The sequence below is a fragment of the Lasioglossum baleicum genome, chromosome 15, assembly GCF_051020765.1.
Source record: "Lasioglossum baleicum chromosome 15, iyLasBale1, whole genome shotgun sequence".
In the NCBI taxonomy this organism is placed as follows: domain Eukaryota; kingdom Metazoa; phylum Arthropoda; class Insecta; order Hymenoptera; family Halictidae; genus Lasioglossum; species Lasioglossum baleicum.
Genome location: NC_134943.1, coordinates 10,793,475 through 10,814,541, shown reverse-complemented (window position 1 = coordinate 10,814,541; position 21,067 = coordinate 10,793,475). Strand labels below are relative to the sequence as shown.

General features: G+C 43.1%; 2 protein-coding genes across 3 annotated transcripts in view; one reads left to right on the top strand and one right to left on the bottom strand.

Moving 5' to 3' along the window:
* Positions 1–17,921, top strand: part of Pde6 (phosphodiesterase 6) — a 25,332-nt gene extending 7,411 nt beyond the window's left edge. The window contains exons 2-14 of one of the 2 annotated variants that reach the window (XM_076438882.1): positions 2,748–3,052; positions 6,325–6,543; positions 7,111–7,445; positions 8,723–8,959; positions 9,755–10,112; positions 10,188–10,357; positions 10,430–10,652; positions 10,769–10,843; positions 10,915–10,953; positions 11,046–11,327; positions 11,547–11,923; positions 12,044–12,480; positions 12,716–17,921. In XM_076438882.1, coding sequence (XP_076294997.1) covers positions 6,490–6,543; positions 7,111–7,445; positions 8,723–8,959; positions 9,755–10,112; positions 10,188–10,357; positions 10,430–10,652; positions 10,769–10,843; positions 10,915–10,953; positions 11,046–11,327; positions 11,547–11,923; positions 12,044–12,480; positions 12,716–13,356 — 3,228 coding nt within the window. In that variant the 5' untranslated portion in view covers positions 2,748–3,052; positions 6,325–6,489 and the 3' untranslated portion in view covers positions 13,357–17,921. Of the gene's footprint in view, positions 1–2,556; positions 3,053–6,324; positions 6,544–7,110; positions 7,446–8,722; positions 8,960–9,754; positions 10,113–10,187; positions 10,358–10,429; positions 10,653–10,768; positions 10,844–10,914; positions 10,954–11,045; positions 11,328–11,546; positions 11,924–12,043; positions 12,481–12,715 lie in introns of both variants that reach the window. The other variant, XM_076438883.1, reaches the window with a different exon arrangement.
* LOC143216133 (golgin subfamily A member 7) lies at positions 15,881–21,067 on the bottom strand. Its single transcript, XM_076438953.1, has 3 exons — positions 20,870–21,067; positions 20,360–20,524; positions 15,881–19,362 (listed from the first exon to the last, which is right to left on the bottom strand). Exons 1-3 carry the CDS (start codon positions 20,876–20,878, stop codon positions 19,072–19,074), a joined length of 465 nt encoding a protein of 154 aa, XP_076295068.1. The 5' UTR covers positions 20,879–21,067; the 3' UTR covers positions 15,881–19,071.

The window sequence follows — 21,067 nt, the reverse complement described above, 5'->3', positions numbered from 1 at the left end:
TCTCAAAATGGAAACTAACAAAAGCCCAGCAGCGAGCAAGTCGTCATCCTCTTGCCGTTATCTTCCAATAATTACTGCAAACAGCGTTTCTTCAGTTGTGTTTACTGCTCGCTGCGGTAGATGCTCGGTTCACCGGAGAATTAAACGAAAAAATCGCTCGAATCAACAGAACACTTGACAAAAGGTTCCAGTTAACTTCAATTAATTCACTCGTGAATCACACGATTTAATTTCTACTCGAAAGAGATTATTTCATTTGTTATTTACCTTGTTCTCAAATAATGAAAGAGATTGTTTGTTCGACAGAAACTGAGAATGAGCGAGCTCGGATTTCAGTTCGATTTCGCTGGTAAGAGGAATTGTAAGAGTTTATGCTGAACGGCTGCCTCGTTAAATCGGCTCCGGTCTCGCGCAACTATCGAGGCTCTACCGCACATCGTTACCTTCGAGTTGCGCTGTCAGTGGAACGAACGCAGACTCGTAAAACCAGAAGGGTGTCACGCGGAAACGTTTCCGAGTGTCGAAGGGCCATACACGGGATCCACGCAGGATTGACCCTCTTCTCAGTCCCTAGATAAGAGCTCGAGGATAGAGAGAAACAACAGGAAGCCGGAAACCGATCCCAGAGAAGAGTAATAAAAATCCTCGGGCCCTTAAACCTCTAACTTACGGTCCTGCCGAGCAGGCAATGTTTCCTCGCAGCGTAAAACAATTTCGGCGATCCTCGTCCGCCAATGAAACCTCGCTATGTCGCTATACTATGCTTCGGGATACGCGGAGAAGACTTTACGTGCACAAATAAAACTGTCGAACGAGATTTCGTTGCGAGAAACTTTCATGGAAATCGAATTTCGAATCTGGTCCAGAGTATTTTCATTTGTAGATAAAGAAACATTTAGGGAAATCGAATCGGACCTTGTCCGGCGTATTTTTCTAGTTTATGGGTGACTTGGTTCACAGATAAAGAAACATTCAGGCAAATCGAATATCGAATCCTGTCCAACATATTTTTATACACGCTTCGTGGATAATTTAATTCGCAGATGAAGAAACTGTTAGGGACATTTTCTCCGGCGTATTTTCACCGTCATTAGGGAGTAATTTAATTTCTGTAGTCTTCACAGGATAATCGGGGTTCGATAGAATTTAATTGTAGCTTGATACTGTTCAATTCGGATTTGCGAAGTTTCTGCAAACATTGGCGAACTAATGCCACTGACTACAGGCATTGTGCTGATCGCTTTTCTTTGAGTTTCCGAAACTCATCTTCAACAAAATGGTGATTAAAGAGCACAAGGGTGCAGCTTAATTTGATTGTTTTATTTTGATTATGTAGCTGTTATATTTGAATGCAAAATTAAATATTTACATATACTATATGAAGAAAGGGTGCAGCTTAATTTGATTGTTTTATTTTGATTATGTAGCTGTTATATTTGAATGCAATATTAAATATTTACATATACTATATGAAGAAATGTTGGAGAAAAGATTAGGAACTGCGGTCTGCATACCCTTTGAATAAGTGTCCAGTCACTTACGAACGGGAGTGTACATAGGAATGCAATTTAAAATGCTCGGTGAAAACCAATATTTGCTCGGACAATTTGCATAATGTAACCGTGGATTTTATACATGGCAGAAATGGAAAATAGTAAAAAAAAAAAATAAAGTCTCTCCTGTATCTCGAAATTAATGCGACGTTCGTTAATGACTATAAACGTACCCGTAATTATGATATATAATGAGAATAATGTTGAAATAACAAGCACTATCTAACGGTCCATTTTGCACAATATCGTGAAAATCACATTGAATTAATTTAGTTTAAAATAATGTGGATTTTATACGTGACAAAAGATTGAAATACATTATTGTATTATATCATTATCCACCTATTAAAATCATTAAAATATGATCGTTAAATCAGGGACAAAAAATAACAGTTATTCTAAAATTTTCTACGACAAAAATCAATAATAAAAAGTTGATTATTATTGAAATTGAAGATAATGTGCACAAAATATAAAGAAACAAATTCGAAGAACAAAACGATTAAAAAATATAGATTTTTATACCTTTTGGTTACAAATAACGGTTATTAGTAGACTGCGGATCTTTATGCAAAATAAAAAAATGTTCGCATCGATTGCAGGACACAGGAGCTAAATAAAAATTGTATTCTTCTTTTAATTATCCTATTAAGCTGAAACAAATACATTGATGTCCATGATTATTTTTAACATGTTCACTGCTTTAAATTGTACGTGCCCATTTTTGTCATAAATGGATAAAATCCGCAGTCTGTTTATTAGTGTCCAAAAAATTGGATCCTCCTCGACAACTGTTATCGATGAAGAAAAACTGTTTCGATTGCTCGAAGCAGTTATCGATGGGAGAAGTGCATTTCGATAACAGTTATCAATGAGAAAAATTTATTTCGATCGCTCATAACAGTTATCGATGAGAAAAAGTTATATCTATCGCTCATAACAGTTGTCAATGAGTGAAATTTCCCAGAGAGGAAACGTGCGCGATGAAAAATTCGTTCCACAGATTTCGCACATTTTCGCGTGAAGAACCGTCCGAAAAGTGTCACGAATCTCTGCCCAGCTTGTGCTCGTTCCACCGGCATCAGATTCTGCCAGGCGATCCTTCTTTTCTGAAGCCGCATGGAGTTATTATGGGGACACCTCGACGCCAACCATGGAGAGCCTCACAAAGGATTAACTTTCGCTCGATTGCAGGCCCAGGGATGCAGTAAAAGCGGTGCGTAAGTGAAAAACGAGGGTGCCAACCGAGAGACACGCGCAAGCTTCTCTTTTCCTCGTTGTTTCAAACTTCGAAATACTCGCCACCAAACTCACTGAAGATCAACTGAAACGCGCGACGTCCGATCTCCCCACGAGACAAATGTGTGATCTACGAGACCGATAAACTGCTGGCTGGCAATTCCGAAGAGAATCGCTTCGATCTACCGCGAGGAAGTGACTCTTTAAGCGACTTCCGGCACGAACTTCTCCTAAAGAATTGTTCGAACTTGTTCTTGCAGGTATGTTCGTGATCGAATAGAATCTTTTTTCATCATTTCAATTCAATGGTTGCTTTATTATTGATCGTAGATATTTACGCACGCGGAAAGTCCATACTGTTTTCATTTCATTATTACCACGCTTATATTAACTTGCCGTGTTGTTATTGTATGCGTCAAATTTTGTAATCGAATTTTAAACCTCTTCCAATAGTCCAATCTTGCTGAAACATCGTATACACATTTGCTTCCGATGAGAATAAAAGTAGAAAATAAAATATTTAAAAAACTGGTTAAAAACCACGCTTATATTTTAGTTTACCGTTTATATTTGAATTTTTATATTATCCTTTGAATATTCATCCCCAAAATGTCAAGCCATTCAAAGAGTATGAATTAATTTATACTTCTAAATAAAAGAAACTATTTTTATACTATCAAATTGGCTATTATACCTTCATTCAATATTAAAATAAAATATATATAGTAAACTTTTTAAAAACCACGCTTATATTAAAATGCACTAGAAAGGAGCAAATAATTTATTTCCTGGTTCTCCATAAAATACCGAAATGTGAAATGATCGATAATATTTTTCCCCAAAATTTTAAGCGATTAGTTCAAAATTTCTTCTGTTATAAAATTGGTGTCGGAATAAATAGCAAAGTTTAATATTTTAAATAAAATCATGACATTAGTGACTATAAATAAAAGCGTGGAGCGCCCACGAAGATTACATCAATATAGTTTAGCGCTCCACGCTTTTATTTTTATAGTCACTAATGTCACGATTTTATTTAAATAGTACATTTTTCTATCTATTCCGACACCAATTTTATAACAGAAGAAATTTTGAAGTTGATTGCTTAAAATTTTGGGGAAAAATATTCTTAATCATTTAACTGGATTCGGTATTTTATGGAGAACCAGGAAAAAAATTATTTTCTCCTTCTTAGTACATTTTAATACAAGCGTGGTTTTTAAAAAGGTTTTTTTCATCATTTAAATTCAATGTTTGCTTTATTATTGATAGTGGATATTTATGCACGCGGAAAGTCTATACTGTTCTTATTTTAATTGTCAAACGTGTGGATGGAAAATTGAAGAATGTGAATCATAGTTCGTTTGGAAAGTCATTCCGTTTTCTCAAGCGAAAATGAAAGTCAATTTCTTACCATTTCAAATAAGTTTTATGCCACTTTGTTCTATGATGGTTCAAATAATTTCTTATCGAAAAGCAGAATTAGAATTCTAGAAAATTGGAAGTAAACGGCCGTGCAATTATTATTTAAACATCCACATGGTGGAGAATTGATAAGAGCTGGTACCAGATTGTTGTTTGGGAAACTGATGGATTTATTGGCACAGTTTCTTCAGATTCAATATTAACGAAATGACAATTTATTGCTCCGGTACCAGTGTGTCTTGCATAAAACTTGTGCGCCCCGGCCTTGCGCAATCATTGTTTGAACGGCGCGTTAGCCGTTCGAAGAGCCGTCGAAGAATATTTATTCGCGTACTTCGACGCAAGTTAAATTATAAAGTTTGCCGTGGTATTGCATTTTCTTTTTTTATCCCTTTGCGGACAGCCGGTCGCCAGCAGACCGTGCGTTTTTCACACTTTCAAAGGGGGCACAATAAAATAAGAACTTTGCTAAAGATTACGGTGCTGTTTCATTTTTCTGAACTGATTAAACATACTCTCGCGAAAAGATAAGAGGGAACTACGAATTAAGATCGCGAGGAAACGGTGATTGAGATACAGTCGAATTTCTCAGAATGTTACAGAAGAATTGTTCAACGGGATCTGAAGCGAAATATAGGAGAATTCCGTTCGCGGCACGGTTCGAAAGGACTATCGATCTTCCTTAATTTTATCTTTGAAAATGGCGACACGCTGCGACGGCTGGCGAGTACAAAGGCAGCGTGGCGTCTTGGTAAATATGTAGGTCCGACGGCGGACGTTAATTTAACGGATGGCTGGCTTGTTTTGCGCTGCAGCCGGTTATTTTCGGTAGAAAACCCGGGGACGACCCGTTGAATATCAAATCGCGCAATTTCATAATTCAGCGATTAGACCAGGATTTCCCACGCGAGTCGTTCCCATCGGTTCCGTGAAACACGGTGAAATGGGGATGGAAGGTGGACGGGGATGTTGCACAAGTCGGGCGAGCGGTGCACGCGATTAGCGGCGTCTTTAAACGCGAAAATAAAACGCGAGTTCATTTTGGACTCACTGAAATGTTTGTCGCCTAGACACTTTGCCAATAATCTTCCCAAATCATGTGGAACCGAGCCACTATTCTAATTCTACAACATTTCACTGCTAAAGCACTTGATTGACGCCTAACGTTTCACATTTATGACTAGGCTGCGGATTTTATGTATTTATGACAAAAATGGGTATCTGTAGTTTAAAGTAGTGGACATTTTAAAAATATTTAAGGACATTAATGTATCAGTTTCAGCTTAATAGGATAATTAAAAGAACAATGCAATTTTTATTTGGCTCCTGTGTCCTGTAATCGATGCAAACATTTTTTATTTTGCGTAAAGATCCGCAGTCTACTTATGACAAAGGTTTAAGGAACTTGAAATCCATTCGTTTTCATTAATTTTCTGTACGTTTTATCTTATGGAACAATCGATTCGTCCCCACGCGGGATGGACGATCGCGGAACCATTTTGTTCTGCATTATTTCCTTGCGGATCGATCCGCCACATTTTTCCGAACAAAATGAGCCCAAACACGACGCAATTCGCAGCATATTTTCTCGTTTAATTCACGATTCTGTGGAACCTCCATTATCCAAACCGACATATGAATTCCACGTGCAAATTTTGTCGACGGGTTTTCTTAAAGAGATTGTCACCGACGACTCGTAAGTTTATTCACATGAGATTATTTATTTACCCGGTTATTTGTGCGTCCTTATTTTTATACTGACCTATTAACTGTTGGATCTCTAGCCGTTCCTCCCTCCCCCACACTTTGTCGCTGAACTTGTTGCTGGGTGCGTAAATAAATGAAACGTATCGAGAGTAACTTGGCATAACTAATTACCAATGATCGTTATAAATCGATTTTGAATCGTTTTATGGGTCACACGAGGGAAATAACAGCGACTCCGAGGTGTGATTATCAGCGAACTAATTACGAACAAGATCTATTTTCATTGGGGACGAATAATTCTTTTTTTCGAAATTCTGTTTTCCTGTAGAAAATTCAATTCTCTCGGCGGAATGCCGTCATTTAACCGACGCAAGTTCACCGAAACGAATGCTTATTCCAGACCCAGAGTTCCGAGAGTTGCACAGCTCAGAAAGTACGTAAAGTTTAACAAAGCGGCGCGAGTACAATGTGAAGTGTCCTCACCTCGTTCTCAACTTCCGCGAGTTAAAGCGGAGACGTCCCCTACCATTGCTCTCAATGGTAATTAATTCAGACCTAAGATGATATGGAGTCTGAGGACGAAGTGGACGAGAAGTTGCCGGAGCCGAAAGATGCAGAGGTACGAATTTCTTGACGGAACCCAGAAAAAAATCTCAAACGATCTTTATTTGCATCAGCCTTTTCCATCCGTCTCCATTCTCGATCTCAAATAAACTTTACTTGAAAATGTTCTTAAAAAGGCTGTGGAGATTTTCCCATGATAAAATGGGCTTGTAAAAATTTCTGTGAAAAAATCTCCAACGAAATTCAGCCTTCTCCGTCGCTCTCCATTCCCGATCTCAAAAAACATTACTTGAAAATGTTCTAAAAAATGCTTTGCAGATTTTTCCATGATAAAATGGATTTGTAAAAATTTTTGTATAAAATAAACTCAAACGATATTTATTTGCACGAGCCTTCTCCGTCGCTCTCCATTCTCGATCTCAAATAAATATTGCTAAAAAATTTTCTTAAAAATGGTTTGGAGATTTTTCCATGATAAAATGGGCTTGTAAAAATTTCTGTGAAAAAATCTCAAATGATATTCACCCTTCTCCGCCGCTCTTCATTCTCGATCTCAAATAAACATTGCTAAAAAATGTTCTTGGAAATGATTTTGAAAATTTTTCTGTAATTTTCCGAACAGGTGAATCACAATGACAACATAGAGAGCTTCAGTACGATGAAAATTTCGACGAAACCGATGTCCTCGAAGTCTGCAGAGAGAAGCGAGTGCCAGCTGGTGTGCTCGCCGAACCCTGAAGTATCCGAGGAACCGAACGCACCTGATCCATTCAAGGAAACCGAGAAAATGGAGGCGTCCCCGCAAGAAAAATCAAAATTACCTGTAAGTTCAAGTAGTAAGACTGATGTCAAGGACGCGGACATAGCTAGGCTCTGCAGAAGCAAGAGGATCACCTGCCAGGAGACTATACACGAGTACGACGAAGAGGATGGTCTGACTATGGAGAAAGTTGGAAGGTAAGGACATCTGAACTGTTCAATAAACTTCAATATTCTGTGGCTATGCCTAGTTTCGTATCACCTTGTATAAAATACACTATGTGCACGATGCACGCTTCATTAGGTAATTACATTCGCCATTGTTTTCCGATATTCCGTGCACAGACTTGTGTAAGACACGTTCTACGTATATGCACTATTAGAAGATGCATCGTTTATTTATTCTGTCCTTAACCTCCTGTGTAAACCATGAATCTGATATTACTGACAGTCTGTAAATATTCGTTATCGAGTACCAGACATTTGTATCACGCTGTAAAGGTGCGTTGCACCATCTGGGTTAAGCACCAAACTTTTTTATCAATTTATGGAAATTATTCGATGCTAGGTATTTGTGAAAGTCATCCAGAATCAAATACTTGTATCACCCTGATCACCCTGATATATGTATCAGCCTGTAGAATTGTATTGTCAGGATTTGAATAAATATAATATATTTGTATCAACCTGTAGAAGTTCAATTGAAGTTGAAAAGTATTTGTATCAGCCTGTAGAAGTTCAATGGCTGTTGAAAAGTATTTGTGTCAGCCTGTAGAAGTTCAATGGAAGTTGAAAAGTATTTGTATCAGCCTGTAGAAGTTCAATAGCTGTTGAAAAGTATTTGTATCAGCCTGTAGAAGTTCAATGGCAGTTGAAAAGAATTTGTATCAGCCTGTAGAAGTTCAATAGCTGTTGAAAAGTATTTGTATCAGCCTGTAGAAGTTCAATAGCTGTTGAAAAGTATTTGTGTCAGCCTGTAGAAGTTCAATGGAAGTTGAAAAGTATTTGTATCAGCCTGTAGAAGTTCAATAGCTGTTGAAAAGTATTTGTATCAGCCTGTAGAAGTTCAATGGCAGTTGAAAAGAATTTGTATCAGCCTGTAGAATTTCAATAGCTGTTGAAAAGTATTTGTATCAGCCTGTAGAAGTTCAATGGCAGTTGAAAAGTATTTGTACCAGTCTGTAGAAGTTCAATGGCAGTTGAAAAGTATTTGTGTCAGCCTGTAGGAGTTGAATGGCCATAGCAAGGTATCTGGTATCAGTCTGTAAATATTCAATGGCCGGTACAAGATACTTGTATCAGCCTGTAGAAGTTCACTGCCCGGTATCGGACATATTCTAACCAACAACTAATTTTCGAGAATGTCTGGTCGATCGAACGTATCATGTCCGATAACTACGGAAATAGAAGGAACCGGGCCAACATAATATTTTCCATCGATATATCAGTACAGACCGAGTATTTTTGGATGAAAGGTACCTAGAAGCGCATCCAGAGGCGGTCGAGACCTGGCTGCGCGAGAACGCTAGCCAGGAGCTTCGCCAGCGTCTTCAGGGTGTACCAACCGTGCCCCAAAGCAAATCACCAGTGAGGACTTCGCACCAAGAAGAGAACCTTCTGGTCCGGAGCAAGCGTAACAGCGTGACGTCGGACATTTTCCAAACGTGGTTGGAGTCCAGCTCGCCGGCGAAGAGGAGCAAGAGTCCTAACAGGTGAATCCAACTCGACCTAGCAGTCAAACACACTTCTACACGCCTGAAGCAGGCGTTTGAGGGGCCCCTACCATGCCCACCCTTGCGATACACTGTGCTGCGGAGAGACTCGATTCCAGGATTGCAAGGGTGCGGGATGTGCCTTCTCATTTCTCGATAATGCAAAGATGGGGGTTTTCAGTAGTCAAAAGCGCTAGATAAAAGACCAATCTAGGCCGCCCCCCAAATTTCCTATTTTTACGTTTACGAGACGTAATTTGCATTATTCGGCAGAATGTAGCTGTCACAGCTTTTAAAAAGCCAAGAACAGGAGTGGTTAACTCTGTGGTAGGTGGGGCGTTGTATTGCGAAGAGCTGGTCGCGCCAAGAGGCCTTGGGCGGTGGGGGTTGTTTAGTGGGTATGGGTAGGGGTATACTCCCTATAGTCCCGTTTCCCCCAAATTCCATCTAGGGGATGCCGAGTCCCACACTACCCCCTCCGAACATCATCTGAGGAGGGGGTGTGCGTAAGAGAGTGACATTCCCCCGCCGCCCTCAAACAAAAAAAAGCTGTCACAGCTTTTAATGCAGATTACGCCTTGTAAACGTAAAAATAGCAAATTACTCCAAACTTTACTATACTCCAAACGAAAAAACTCCATCTTTGCGTTATCGAGAAATGAGGAGGCACATCCCGCACCCTTGCAATCCTGGAAAAACGAGTCTACCCCCTCAAGTCTTTCGCTAGCTGGCCCCGCTTTGTTTTATGGAAAGAACAAGATGGCGCAGTCGTTAAATCCGTTGTCCTCCATTTAGGACGTATTCGTCGCTGGTGGGTCGTCGAGAGGAGCTGAACAGGCTGGACGAGAGCGACCTGTTCATGGAACTGATCCGGGACGTAGCGAACGAGCTGGACATCAATGTACTCTGCCACAAGATCCTGGTGAATGTCGGCCTGCTGACCCACGCTGATCGAGGCAGCCTCTTCCTAGCTAAAGGACCTCTGGAGGATAGATACCTGGTAGCAAAGCTGTTCGACGTGACGCAGGACACCGAAATCGAGGAAGCCGTGCGCAAGGCTAAGAACGAGGAGATCAAGATCCCGTTTGGGATCGGGATCGCCGGCTACGTCGCTCAGACCAAGGAGATCATCAACATCAAGGATGCCTACAAGGTCCGAACGATCGAAAGCATCGTTTGAACTGAATTTCCTAGGGTGATAAGACCAACTTTCGAATCCGTTCTTCAGGACCCGAGGTTCAACAGCACCATCGACATGCGGACCGGTTACAAGACCACCTTGATCCTGTCCATGCCCATCTGCAACTACGAGGGGGACGTGATCGGGGTCGCGCAGATCATCAACAAGACCAACGGCAGCAACGAGTTCACCGACAGGGACGTGGAAGTGTTCCAAAGGTTCGCCAATGGTTGGTTTTGTTGGTGTAGCGATCATGGTCCCTGTGTAACCGTTGAAATCAATTCTTCCAGGTATCTAACGTTCTGCGGGATCGGTATACAAAATGCTCAGCTGTTCGAGCTGTCTGTCCAGGAGTACAGGAGGAACCAGATTCTGCTGAACCTAGCGAGGAACATATTCGAGGAGCAGAACAATCTCGAGTGCCTCGTCACCAAGATCATGACCGAGGCCAAAGAACTGCTCAAATGCGAGAGGTGCGCTGTGTATCTTCTGGATCTCGATTGCGGCGAGGCGGTAAGTTCTGGTGGCACTTAAGGGGGGCTAGACTCGTTTCCAGGATTGCAAGGATACGAGCCTAGAACTTCCTAGAGTGTCAAAGAGCGTGTTTAGAGGTCCGAGTCTGATTTCAGGGACACCTCGAAAAGATCGTCGAACGACCGGGAAAGTCGACGCAAGAGAGCAGAAAGCCGCTGTCGAGGCGAGAGGTGAGTGAGACCGGCTCCCGTTGCTCGAACTCGTAAGTCTGATCGTGTTTTTCTCTTTCCTGGCGGCCCAGAGCAACAACATCGAAATGGAGGACATTTTCCAACAGCACGTGAGTAGACCAAATTGTATATAATAGTCCCCAAAAGTTCAATCTCTTACCCTGTTCGTTTCGACAAAGACATACAACTTGAATGTTCGTAGGCTTCGAACGACAGCAACAAGTTCACGACCATCTTCGAGATGGACAACAAGAGCAAGGAGGGCAAGGTCTATAGACCCAACGCGAACGATCTGGCAAGTCCTCTTGGTCAGATCGCTAGATACGTAGCGTCGACCGGACAGATCTTGAACATTGGGGACGTTGCTACTTGGTTGAAGAAGGACGTGATGCAATCGGGGAATGAACCCATCAAGAGCATCCTCTGCATGCCTATTGTGAACGGTCAGAGGACTGTGATCGGTGTTGCTCAGCTGATCAACAAGGTCTGTTCTTCCTCTTTATGCAAAGTAAAACATGTTCGCATTGATCGCAGAACACAGAAGTCACACAAAAATTGTCTTCTTCTTTTAATGATCCTATTTAGCTGAAAATAATACATGGATGTCCTCAAATTTTTCTAACATGTCCACTGCTTTAAACGCATCAAATCCGTTTCGTAATTTTAATTCGGACAAGTAGTGACAGGATAATTTCGTTCGCAGGATAACGGAACGTCCTTCACCGATTCGGACGTGTCGATTTTCGAGGCTTTCGCGATCTTCTGCGGTCTCGGGATCCACAATACGCAGATGTACGAGTCCGCCTGCAAACTGATGGCCAAGCAGAAGGTGGCTCTCGAATGTCTGAGCTACCATGCGACCGCCAGCAACGACGACACCGTCAAACTGACTTCGGAACCGATACCGTCCGCGGAAACGTTCAATCTGTACAGCTTCACGTTCATCGACTTCGATCTGACCGATGAGGACACCTGCCGAGCTACCATTCGGATGTTCAAGCAATGTAACCTGATCCAAAAGTTCCACATACCCTACGAGGTTCTGTGCAGGTGGATACTGAGCGTTAAGAAAAATTACAGGTAATCTGAAAACCAATTCTCATTGATGCAAACTGCGGCTTCAGATCTAAAAAGATAAACATCCGCAGTCTGATCATCCGACATTGTTACATAGAAACTGACTTCTCCTCTTAATAACAGACCAGTCAAGTACCACAATTGGAGGCACGCGTTGAACGTCGCGCAGACGATGTTCGCCATGCTGAAGACCGGGAAGATGGAGCAATTCATGACCGACCTGGAGATCCTAGGACTCCTGGTGGCCTGTCTATGCCACGACTTGGATCACCGAGGAACGAACAACGCGTTCCAAACGAAAACGGAATCCCCGTTAGCAATCCTCTACTCTACTAGCACGATGGAACATCATCATTTCGATCAGTGCGTGATGATCTTGAACTCTGACCTGAACAACATCTTCCAGAACCTGTCCATGCAGGATTACAGGAGGGTGATGAGGGTGGTGGAGAGCGCAATTCTATCCACCGACTTGGCGGTCTACTTCAAGAAGAAGAATCGGTTCATGGAGCTGATAGACGATGGGGAGTTCGACTGGCAGAGCGAGGAGAAGAAAGAACGTAAGCTTCTCCTGGATCAGGGGTAGCCAACCTGTCACATACCATGCGTCAATTCTTTTTAAAGAATAAGTATAGACGCAAGAATGCTATGCACCGCAGGTTGACCACCCCTGTTCCCGACCCAGGTTCGCTAGATTAAGATCTGTCTCCCCAATTTCCCCTGAATTGCTTGAGAAGCCAGCGCCCCAATAACATAGCAAACGATGTAACCCTAATGTGCGGTGTTTGTTCGTAGTGCTCTGCGGGATGATGATGACCGCCTGCGACGTGAGCGCGATAGCGAAGCCGTGGGAGGTGCAGCACCGGGTAGCTAAATTGGTAGCGGACGAGTTCTTCGACCAAGGGGACCTGGAACGTCTCCAGCTGAACCAGCAGCCGGTGGCGATGATGGATCGCGAGAAGAGGGACGAGCTTCCCCAGATGCAGGTCGGGTTCATCGACGTGATCTGTCTGCCGTTGTACAAGGTTATGTCGGAGACGTTCCCGTGGATCATGCCGTTGTACGACGGCACCATGGAGAACAGGAAGCACTGGCAGGACCTGGCTGAGAAAGTGGAGATGGGTCTGACCTGGATCGACAGGGACACGATCGACGAACCGGTGGAAGAGTTCGTCTCTTACGAGCCGAAGGACATCGAGTTCACGGTGACGACATTAAATTGCGCCCACGCCGAGAAGAAGGACAGTCCTCCAGAGCCGAAGTCTGCCCTCGGCAGATTCGCGTCCCTGAGGAAGGGTGGTCGAACGCTGAGCAAAGGTGTCAGACACCGTATCAGCAGATCCTTGTACGCAACCGGGACTCCGGAAGACACGACGAAGTCGAAGGCGCTGATTCCCGACCGGAAGAGCCGTAACAAACTGTGCTTGCTCATTTGACGTCTCACGTCGACTACTCTGGAGAGTCTGTGAACGAGATCGAGGGCGAGTTAATCGTACTCTGGAAGGTCAATTCTAGCCGCCCAGTCGCGTGGGCGGTCGGCTGATCAGGCGAATGACGTACCGCAGAGGTATGAATCATTGGAGAGCAGCTGGCAACGAGGAGAACTCCTAAACGGGAGATCCCCTCGATCGAAGAAGCTAAGAGAAACCAAGACAACGCGAGGCAACTTGGAAATCGACGGGACTCTAGGTCTGGTTGGAACGAGACGTAGAATCGACCACGAGAAGCGTTGCTCGTGATACTTAGGGAATGAGGCAAGAAGGTAGGGCATGGGCAGAAGGTACTTTACCAAGAAGAATACCCTAACGATGGAAGACTACCCTGCCCCCAGTTTGCGGAGAGCCCCGAGTGGGCGTGGCCTCGTTGCTCAACAGGGCCAGGGCAGTGCCCCGCTGGGCAATCCGCGCTCATGTCTGACGAAAGTAGAGTAATTCAGAGTTTAGTCGATGGCTAGGTAGTTGGGCTGAACGCTGAACGGCGGCCGAGAAACGCGGATTCAATTTTGACAATCTTTTTGTATATCTCGATAAACCTTAGGCTAGCTATCGAAGCACGACGGGGGGGATGGAGCTGTTTCGCGGCGAAGGGCATTTTTATATATTCAACGGGGGCAAAGAGACAACGATGGGACACCTGGACACGTTGCGTCACCGTGACACGTTCCACCGGAAGCATTCGGAAATGACGAATCCCGGTTGGCCGGCGAGCTACGTCGGTTCGATCGAATCAATAATGATTTCGGTTACGTCAGAGACGGACGGGCAGCCGGGCCTTGCGCCGAAACCCGACCGTCTCTCGTCGACGACTCGGAAACGGATAACACGATTTCGCATTCCACTTTTATACGGTCGAGGCTCGAGGACACGAGCCACGGGCTCCTCGTGTTGACCCGTCGTTCCTGTATTTCATTACACCTCTGTTTTTCTTCGTCGGCCAAGGCGAACATCGACAAGCAGGAAAACCACCGACGACGATTGGACAACCTCTTACCGGGGATTATCAGCGTCCTGATCGACGGCTGTGACGTTCGAGAGCGAAACGGGCACAGTACCGGACGAACGTGCTCGAACACCCTGCCGGTTTGTTCGATATTCTTACACGATCAAGGAAACCGCGTCACAGTTGCGCGTTAACGGGGCCTTTTTGATTTTCGAAGGCCGTTCACCAGGAAGATTTCGCACGCGTATTCCTGGGTACTTGAAGTACATACGTTGTTTTCTTTCGTATAAAAGTAATCAAAATTTCACGAGTTATACAGGGTGGTCCAACTAAATGTAGCCACCTAAACATCTCCTCTTTGTTTGTGATCACTAGGCTAGACTATTTTCAATTTTTGTAGGCAAATTTGAAGAAAGTGGAGTCATGTGAAATGTTATTTTCAGTGGTAGTCGTCTTTGTAGATATGAAATAAATAAAAATCGTACGAAATTCTGTGGAATTTTATTTTCTAGCATTTTCTGAAAATTTTTTGGAGCCACAAATGGATAAGATCCGCTGTCTAGTGATTTTTCTCAAGGTCCTTTCCCGAAGTTTTCAAGGTGATCGATATCCTTTTAAACGCACCACCCTGTATATTTGTTCGTACAGTATTCGGACTCGGAAAAGTTCGATGAGACGGTCTAGACCAGAAGATCCCTGCACGAACTTTCGCTGTGCCCTCGACGGAAATCGAAATATGTGTTTGTGCATTGTTTGTTGCACTGTAAACGATTGTTGTTACGTCTCTGTCGCACCGGCACACGTAAAAGATGTACGAATAGAGGAGATTGTAACTATATGTACGAGAGTGTAACGCGAACCTTATTGTGCAGTTGTGTTCTCCGAGATCGCGGATGTTTAGAAGTCATGTTTTTTCAGTCATCAACGATCACCATAGTCCTCGGGATATTTTTAATGAGATACTAATTCCGTGAATGTATTATTAAAATGTCGAGACGCGAAGAGTTTGCGAAGAGTAGTAGTCAATTACCTCGCGCACGAACGAGAAGAGCCGCGGCGTCTTTTAAGAAATGTTTTACACGCGACATCGAATAAGTTGTTCGAGAAGGTTCCGGACGGTAAAACGAGAGTCGTTCGCGAAGGGTTGAACGGTGCTGAACAAACCGAGAGAACCGCTTATCCGGTACTGTATCGGAGGAGCGAATCAATGAAAATGCGTGCGTCGAAACTACGCTACAGATATTATTATCCCCGCGATGCTCGGTTGTGGCGATTCCAAGCGAACACGAGAATTCAGTGCAACGAGTGAGACTGGTTTCTAGTCTTACAGTTAGGAACGAGGGCACGCCTGTCGAGAGGATTATTGCGCCCGATTAAATAAAGATCTGAATGTGCTCAAAATACCGCTTTCTATCTCTCTCTCTCAATCATACGTCTCTCTCTCTCTCGATTGTCATTCGTTACCTCAATCTTTCTCTCAGTTGACTCCACACTTGTTTCGCTCGGAGGATAATGTACTCCTGGCTTTTACGCTGTTTTTATTAATAAAACATTTAGAAATTACACTCGAACGACGGTGTCCTTTTACACGCTAACGAATCAGCAAACGTTTTTTGGTCCTACGATTAAATTAAGTATAACAAACGGTTCTTTTTCTTCCCTCTCCAGTACACATTTTGTCGGCAATTAATTCGCTATTTACATTATGCAACGCGCGCGTGTCTCTCTGTGTAGGTGTGTCCGTGTGTGTTAGTGTAAGTGTGTATATGTGAGTCGCTGCATACGAGCGGAGCCTGGCGCGATGCAATTTCTGCGACGACGGTGGCAAAACATCATCGTCTAGGACACCGTTGTCCAATCTCAGTTTTGATCTGTGCTCCTGAGCAACTGAGTTTCGAACCTCTCCTTTTCCCTCGTCCTCGTTCCCCGTTCTCCTGTTCACTGATCACGCGGAAACAAACGTCGTGGCAGTGACGCGGCTATTTGGCGAGATTCATTGATCCCTTGATTAATGGCTGTTCGAGGAACGCGAGCGTGCGCGCTGTCCCATTGGAAATCCCCGCCTCAGCCTCACTGAACACATCGTGATATCGTACTGTATGATAACTGGATTACTAATCCTATGATAGTGTACAAAGGCGATAGAACGTAATCGTATGATAGTGTTCGTCAGCAGTATGGTAGCATTCGAGCCCTACTTGGTAACGGAATCGGAGAATGTTCATAAATAATTGTGTGTTCGACGACGTATGATAGTGTATGATATCTGTCTGATAATGTATGATCAAAATATGCTGGCGTATGATAATCAGACAACAGCGTATGCCAACATGAGCTCCGATAGTATTGGGCAACGTTGTATATGATATCGTGTGATTCCTGACTGATAATGTATGATCAAAATATGCTGGCGTATGATAGCTAGGTCACAGCGTATGCCAACGTGAACTCCGATAGTGCTCGGTAACTGTACATGATATCGTGTGACGCCTGTCTGATATTGTACAATAAAAATATGCTGGCGTATGCTAACTAGGCGAGTGCCAACCGCGTGAGGTCCGATAGTGTTCGGTAACAGTATATGATATCGTGTGATTGCTGTCTGATAATGTATGATAAACACATGCTGGCGTATGCCGACCGTGTGAGCTCCGATAGTGTTCGGCAACGGTCCATGATATCGTGTGACTCCTGTCTGATATTGTATGATAAAAATATGCTGGCGTATGATAAATCTGTAAGATACAACAGTGTGATATTACTTTGGCGTATATGATAATTGTATAATAACAATACGTTAGTCTGATAACAGTATAATGTACAATAACCGAGAAACTGTACATTACAACCGTGCGATAACTGAACGCTACGACGGTATAAAAGCCTCATTAAGTGATGAACATATGATGATTGTACGATACGTTGCACACCCGTTTTTTCCAAATGGGACAGCACAGTCGAACGCCTCGAACACTATCAATATCAAGAATCCAAGCCATGGAAAATTTCATGCACATGTCTCTCTCCTATTCGCTGATCCCAGTCGCAAAGTTTCCATCGGCAGGCTCCGCGGGCTCATTGTGACCAAGGACGAGACCGTGCATTGTCCGCAGTATAAAATGAATCCTTACTCCTCTTTGTGAAACTGTGCGCGGTAGATAAGTATCTACATACCCCGACGCTGGACACATAAAAAGGCATTATAATGATGTATATATATATATATGTGTGTATATAGTATTCGTGGACGCTTGACGACAATGAAATCAATAGTTGTCGCATTTGAGATCATCCCGTTTTTCCTTTCAAACGAATCGAATTAGAGGAACGGACCCCGAGAGAAACGTCGAGCGACCAGCGTGTAACACGAACAAACACGGTCGAGTCGCTCGCACGATGCGTAACCGACAGGTTGTTTGTACAAAAATATAAAATAAAAAATGATCGCCATGCATACGGCATACATGCACCGAACGCCGCACAACGTGCATACTCGTGTTGGTTATCCTTGATCACAATGTACGCGCAATGAATCGTTTTTTTTTTTTGTTTTTTTGTTTAATACAATATAATCTACTAAATATAATTCACCACTTTCATTTCTCTTCGTGCTCGTTCGTCCCTTTCTCTCTTTCCTTCTTTCGCTCGGTACAATTTTTCTTAGCCAATCCCAGGATCTCTCAGCGCAAACACCTATGTGCCAGCAATTTCGATCGAATTCTGTGTTCGTTTCAAGGTTTGTCGACCACGGCAGAAGCGAATAACTTGACCCGTACATATATGCTCGAATTAATCGAACGCAAGCATTCATGGAAGATAAGATCGTGGAAGAGGAAAAACTGAAGTGTTGTCGCTCTGTGTTGTCTTCGAGAAGCTTCAAAGCTCACAATGCCGGATAACGTTTCTCGTTTTACTTGAGAGAGAGCTGGTGAATGCAAATTTGAGGGCCAGGTCTGTTCCTGATGGAGAACAGCGCATGGAACTCAAGTTTGGCTCGCGGTGTCGCCTGTTAAATGCAGATGACGGTAAAGTCTTTAAATGAACAGTAAAAAAAATTTGCTCGAACCTTAGCGTTTGCAAAAAGAAACAACGCGTACACATTTTCTCTGTGTTTCAGACGGTTCGCTCGATCTTCGTTTTCTTTCTTTCTTACGTACGTTGTTGTTTCTTTGCAGAATCGTTTCCGTTTACACCGGTATATATTACTGTACGCGTACAAAATTCAACTTACGCAACGTCATGGTGTCGTGAGTGTCCACGCAACGTCCGAGCATGAACGCCGAACGAAGTTACATTCGTTCGGTCGAAAAACATACATGCAATTAAACACTGTCGTTGCACAGACAAACCTTTTCTTGCGAGTACGTCTACCAAGATTCTAGTCTCGACGCTCGAAGTCGTAAATGAAAAAATTTCCACCTAGTATACATATTTATCCCACGTATCATCAGAGAAGGTAAGCGTCATTCGAGGAATTCCAAACAACATTGCATGTATGTTCGCAGTTTAGAGTTCGCTGAAAATATAATTTGTCGATATTCACGGATCGTTGCAGAATTCACATTGCACAATTAAGTCGAAGAAGATCGGAACTCAAAGTGGTTATGTCCAGAAACACACCAATGGCTCATACACGGGGGGCTGCGATCCTGGCAAAAGTGGCAGAATTGCGTGGATCACATAAAGAACTCCCTGGATCGGCTAATGTGCAGTCACGACGCAGGTCTATCTAATATCGAGATTTCTATTAGCCTAAGACCGCGCAACGTCGGATCAGTTAGTAACAGCCCACGAGGCTTATATACTCTGTCGTTTTGTTCACTAACAAACTTGGCCACCTTACGCAAACACTTTTCGTACTGAGTCTCTGTACATATGTAAATTAGATAACCGGTGAGGCAGGCCAAGCAGCCTTCACAATACGTCGAACAACTGGCCCGTTCCGCTTCGGCAAAGTAGTTGTTCAACTGAGTGACCGTATGCTCGAACGATTGTCTGTCCAGCTAGAGTAGAAAATAATATAGGGACAAGATGTACTATCAGTTCGTTACATATTTAGAAATACTATCTGCTAGAATAAGTGTTCCGATTTCGATTGTTCTCTGCAAAAATATGAACAGATGTGGCTGCTTCTCATCTTCGCCTGTTCCGCAAGTCAGTACGAGATGTACATATACTCTCTGTGCTTCACAAGAAGTCTCCTGACAGGAATTCGGCAGGAATGCGGCATCAAGCTGTCCGACTGGGTCACTCCAATGATACTTTCGGTTCTAGTGACTTCTTGTGAGGCATGGACACAGCAACGTTTACCAATTCCTTGAATTTCTATGATAGCGACGATTCAGGTACAGGTAAAGAATGAATTGAAAGTGAGCAACCAGCTGGTGCAGCATCGTGGGGCTCGTGCTAAAGGAAGAGTCGGAGTGGAGATGAAGAGGAGAAGCAGCCACATCTGTTCTGTGAGCCAGCATTGCCCAGGCCTGACATAGGCCAAAGGTACCAGTTACCAAAAATAACACGAACTACCTACTATTACTTTATTTTTAAAAATAAAATTGATATTTCCCCTTGGTATATATAAATCGAAAGTATTGCAATAATTTTTATTTAAGACATAGAAAACATTAGTTCAAAACTTTCGTTTCCAATTATAGTGCTATGGCATAAAAGAGAAAATCAATTAATTAATTTGTTGTTGCAAACTTTTTGTATCCGATAAATAGGACCAAAACTTCGTTAATGTTTCTTTTGCTTCTGAACAAGATTGATCTGAAGAAGAAGATCTGAAAAAGATTGATAATCGATCGTTTATCGGGAATAATGCAAAATAAATTGCAGAATGCCTTCAAATTAATAAAGAACTTTCAAGTCGTTCTAAATGTCCGAAAACTGGTACCTTTACCCTACGAAATCTGATAATCTCAATTTGTCCGATCCAGTGAATGTTGAATATAAACATTGAAGAGAAAGAGGACGAGAGAGATTAATTGAATTACATACTCTGCTCTCTAACTGCGCAGGAAACCCTGTCTGGAACTTGACCATGGTACCTTCGCTGTAGTCACGTTGTATATAAACCTTTTGACAATTTGGAGGTGGCCCCCCACCCCCTTGCCCCAGGCCAGCTGACATATCCTCCAGGGGTGTAAGGGCAACGTGATTGCCCTGAAAAGAAAAAGACTGAATAATCCTCCGTTTATCGTTTTCCTGGAGTAAACAATCTTTAAACCCAATCGTTATCTGTCTGCGTAAGGATAACCGCTCTGCTCTATCGCGAAAGTCGAGCGTCAGAATATCTAACCACAAAACCGCACCCAAATTGGGCCGAGAGACTCCATGTATTTAAAGTTGAGGTTCTATCGATGATCGAGAAACAACAACGTTCGAAAACATTCAATCGGAATTCGAATTACAACGTTCGAAACACTCGAGAAACGAGAGTGTTTAGTTCGCGAGATTGACAGTGGAAAGAAGGGGAAAGAAGACGGTGCGAAAAGTGTGGAAACTTACCAATGGCATTTTGAGCTTCGTCTTGACGATTTGATAGAACAAATTTGTTGAAAATAATTTCGACTCGCCAGTCGATCGCTCGGTGAACCGTTCGAATACGAAAATCAGTACGATGACAATCGCTTCTTGCAAAATACGGAGGGCTATGATCTGACGGACTGGGGCAAGATATCGTCGCCATATAACATGCGCGCGCAA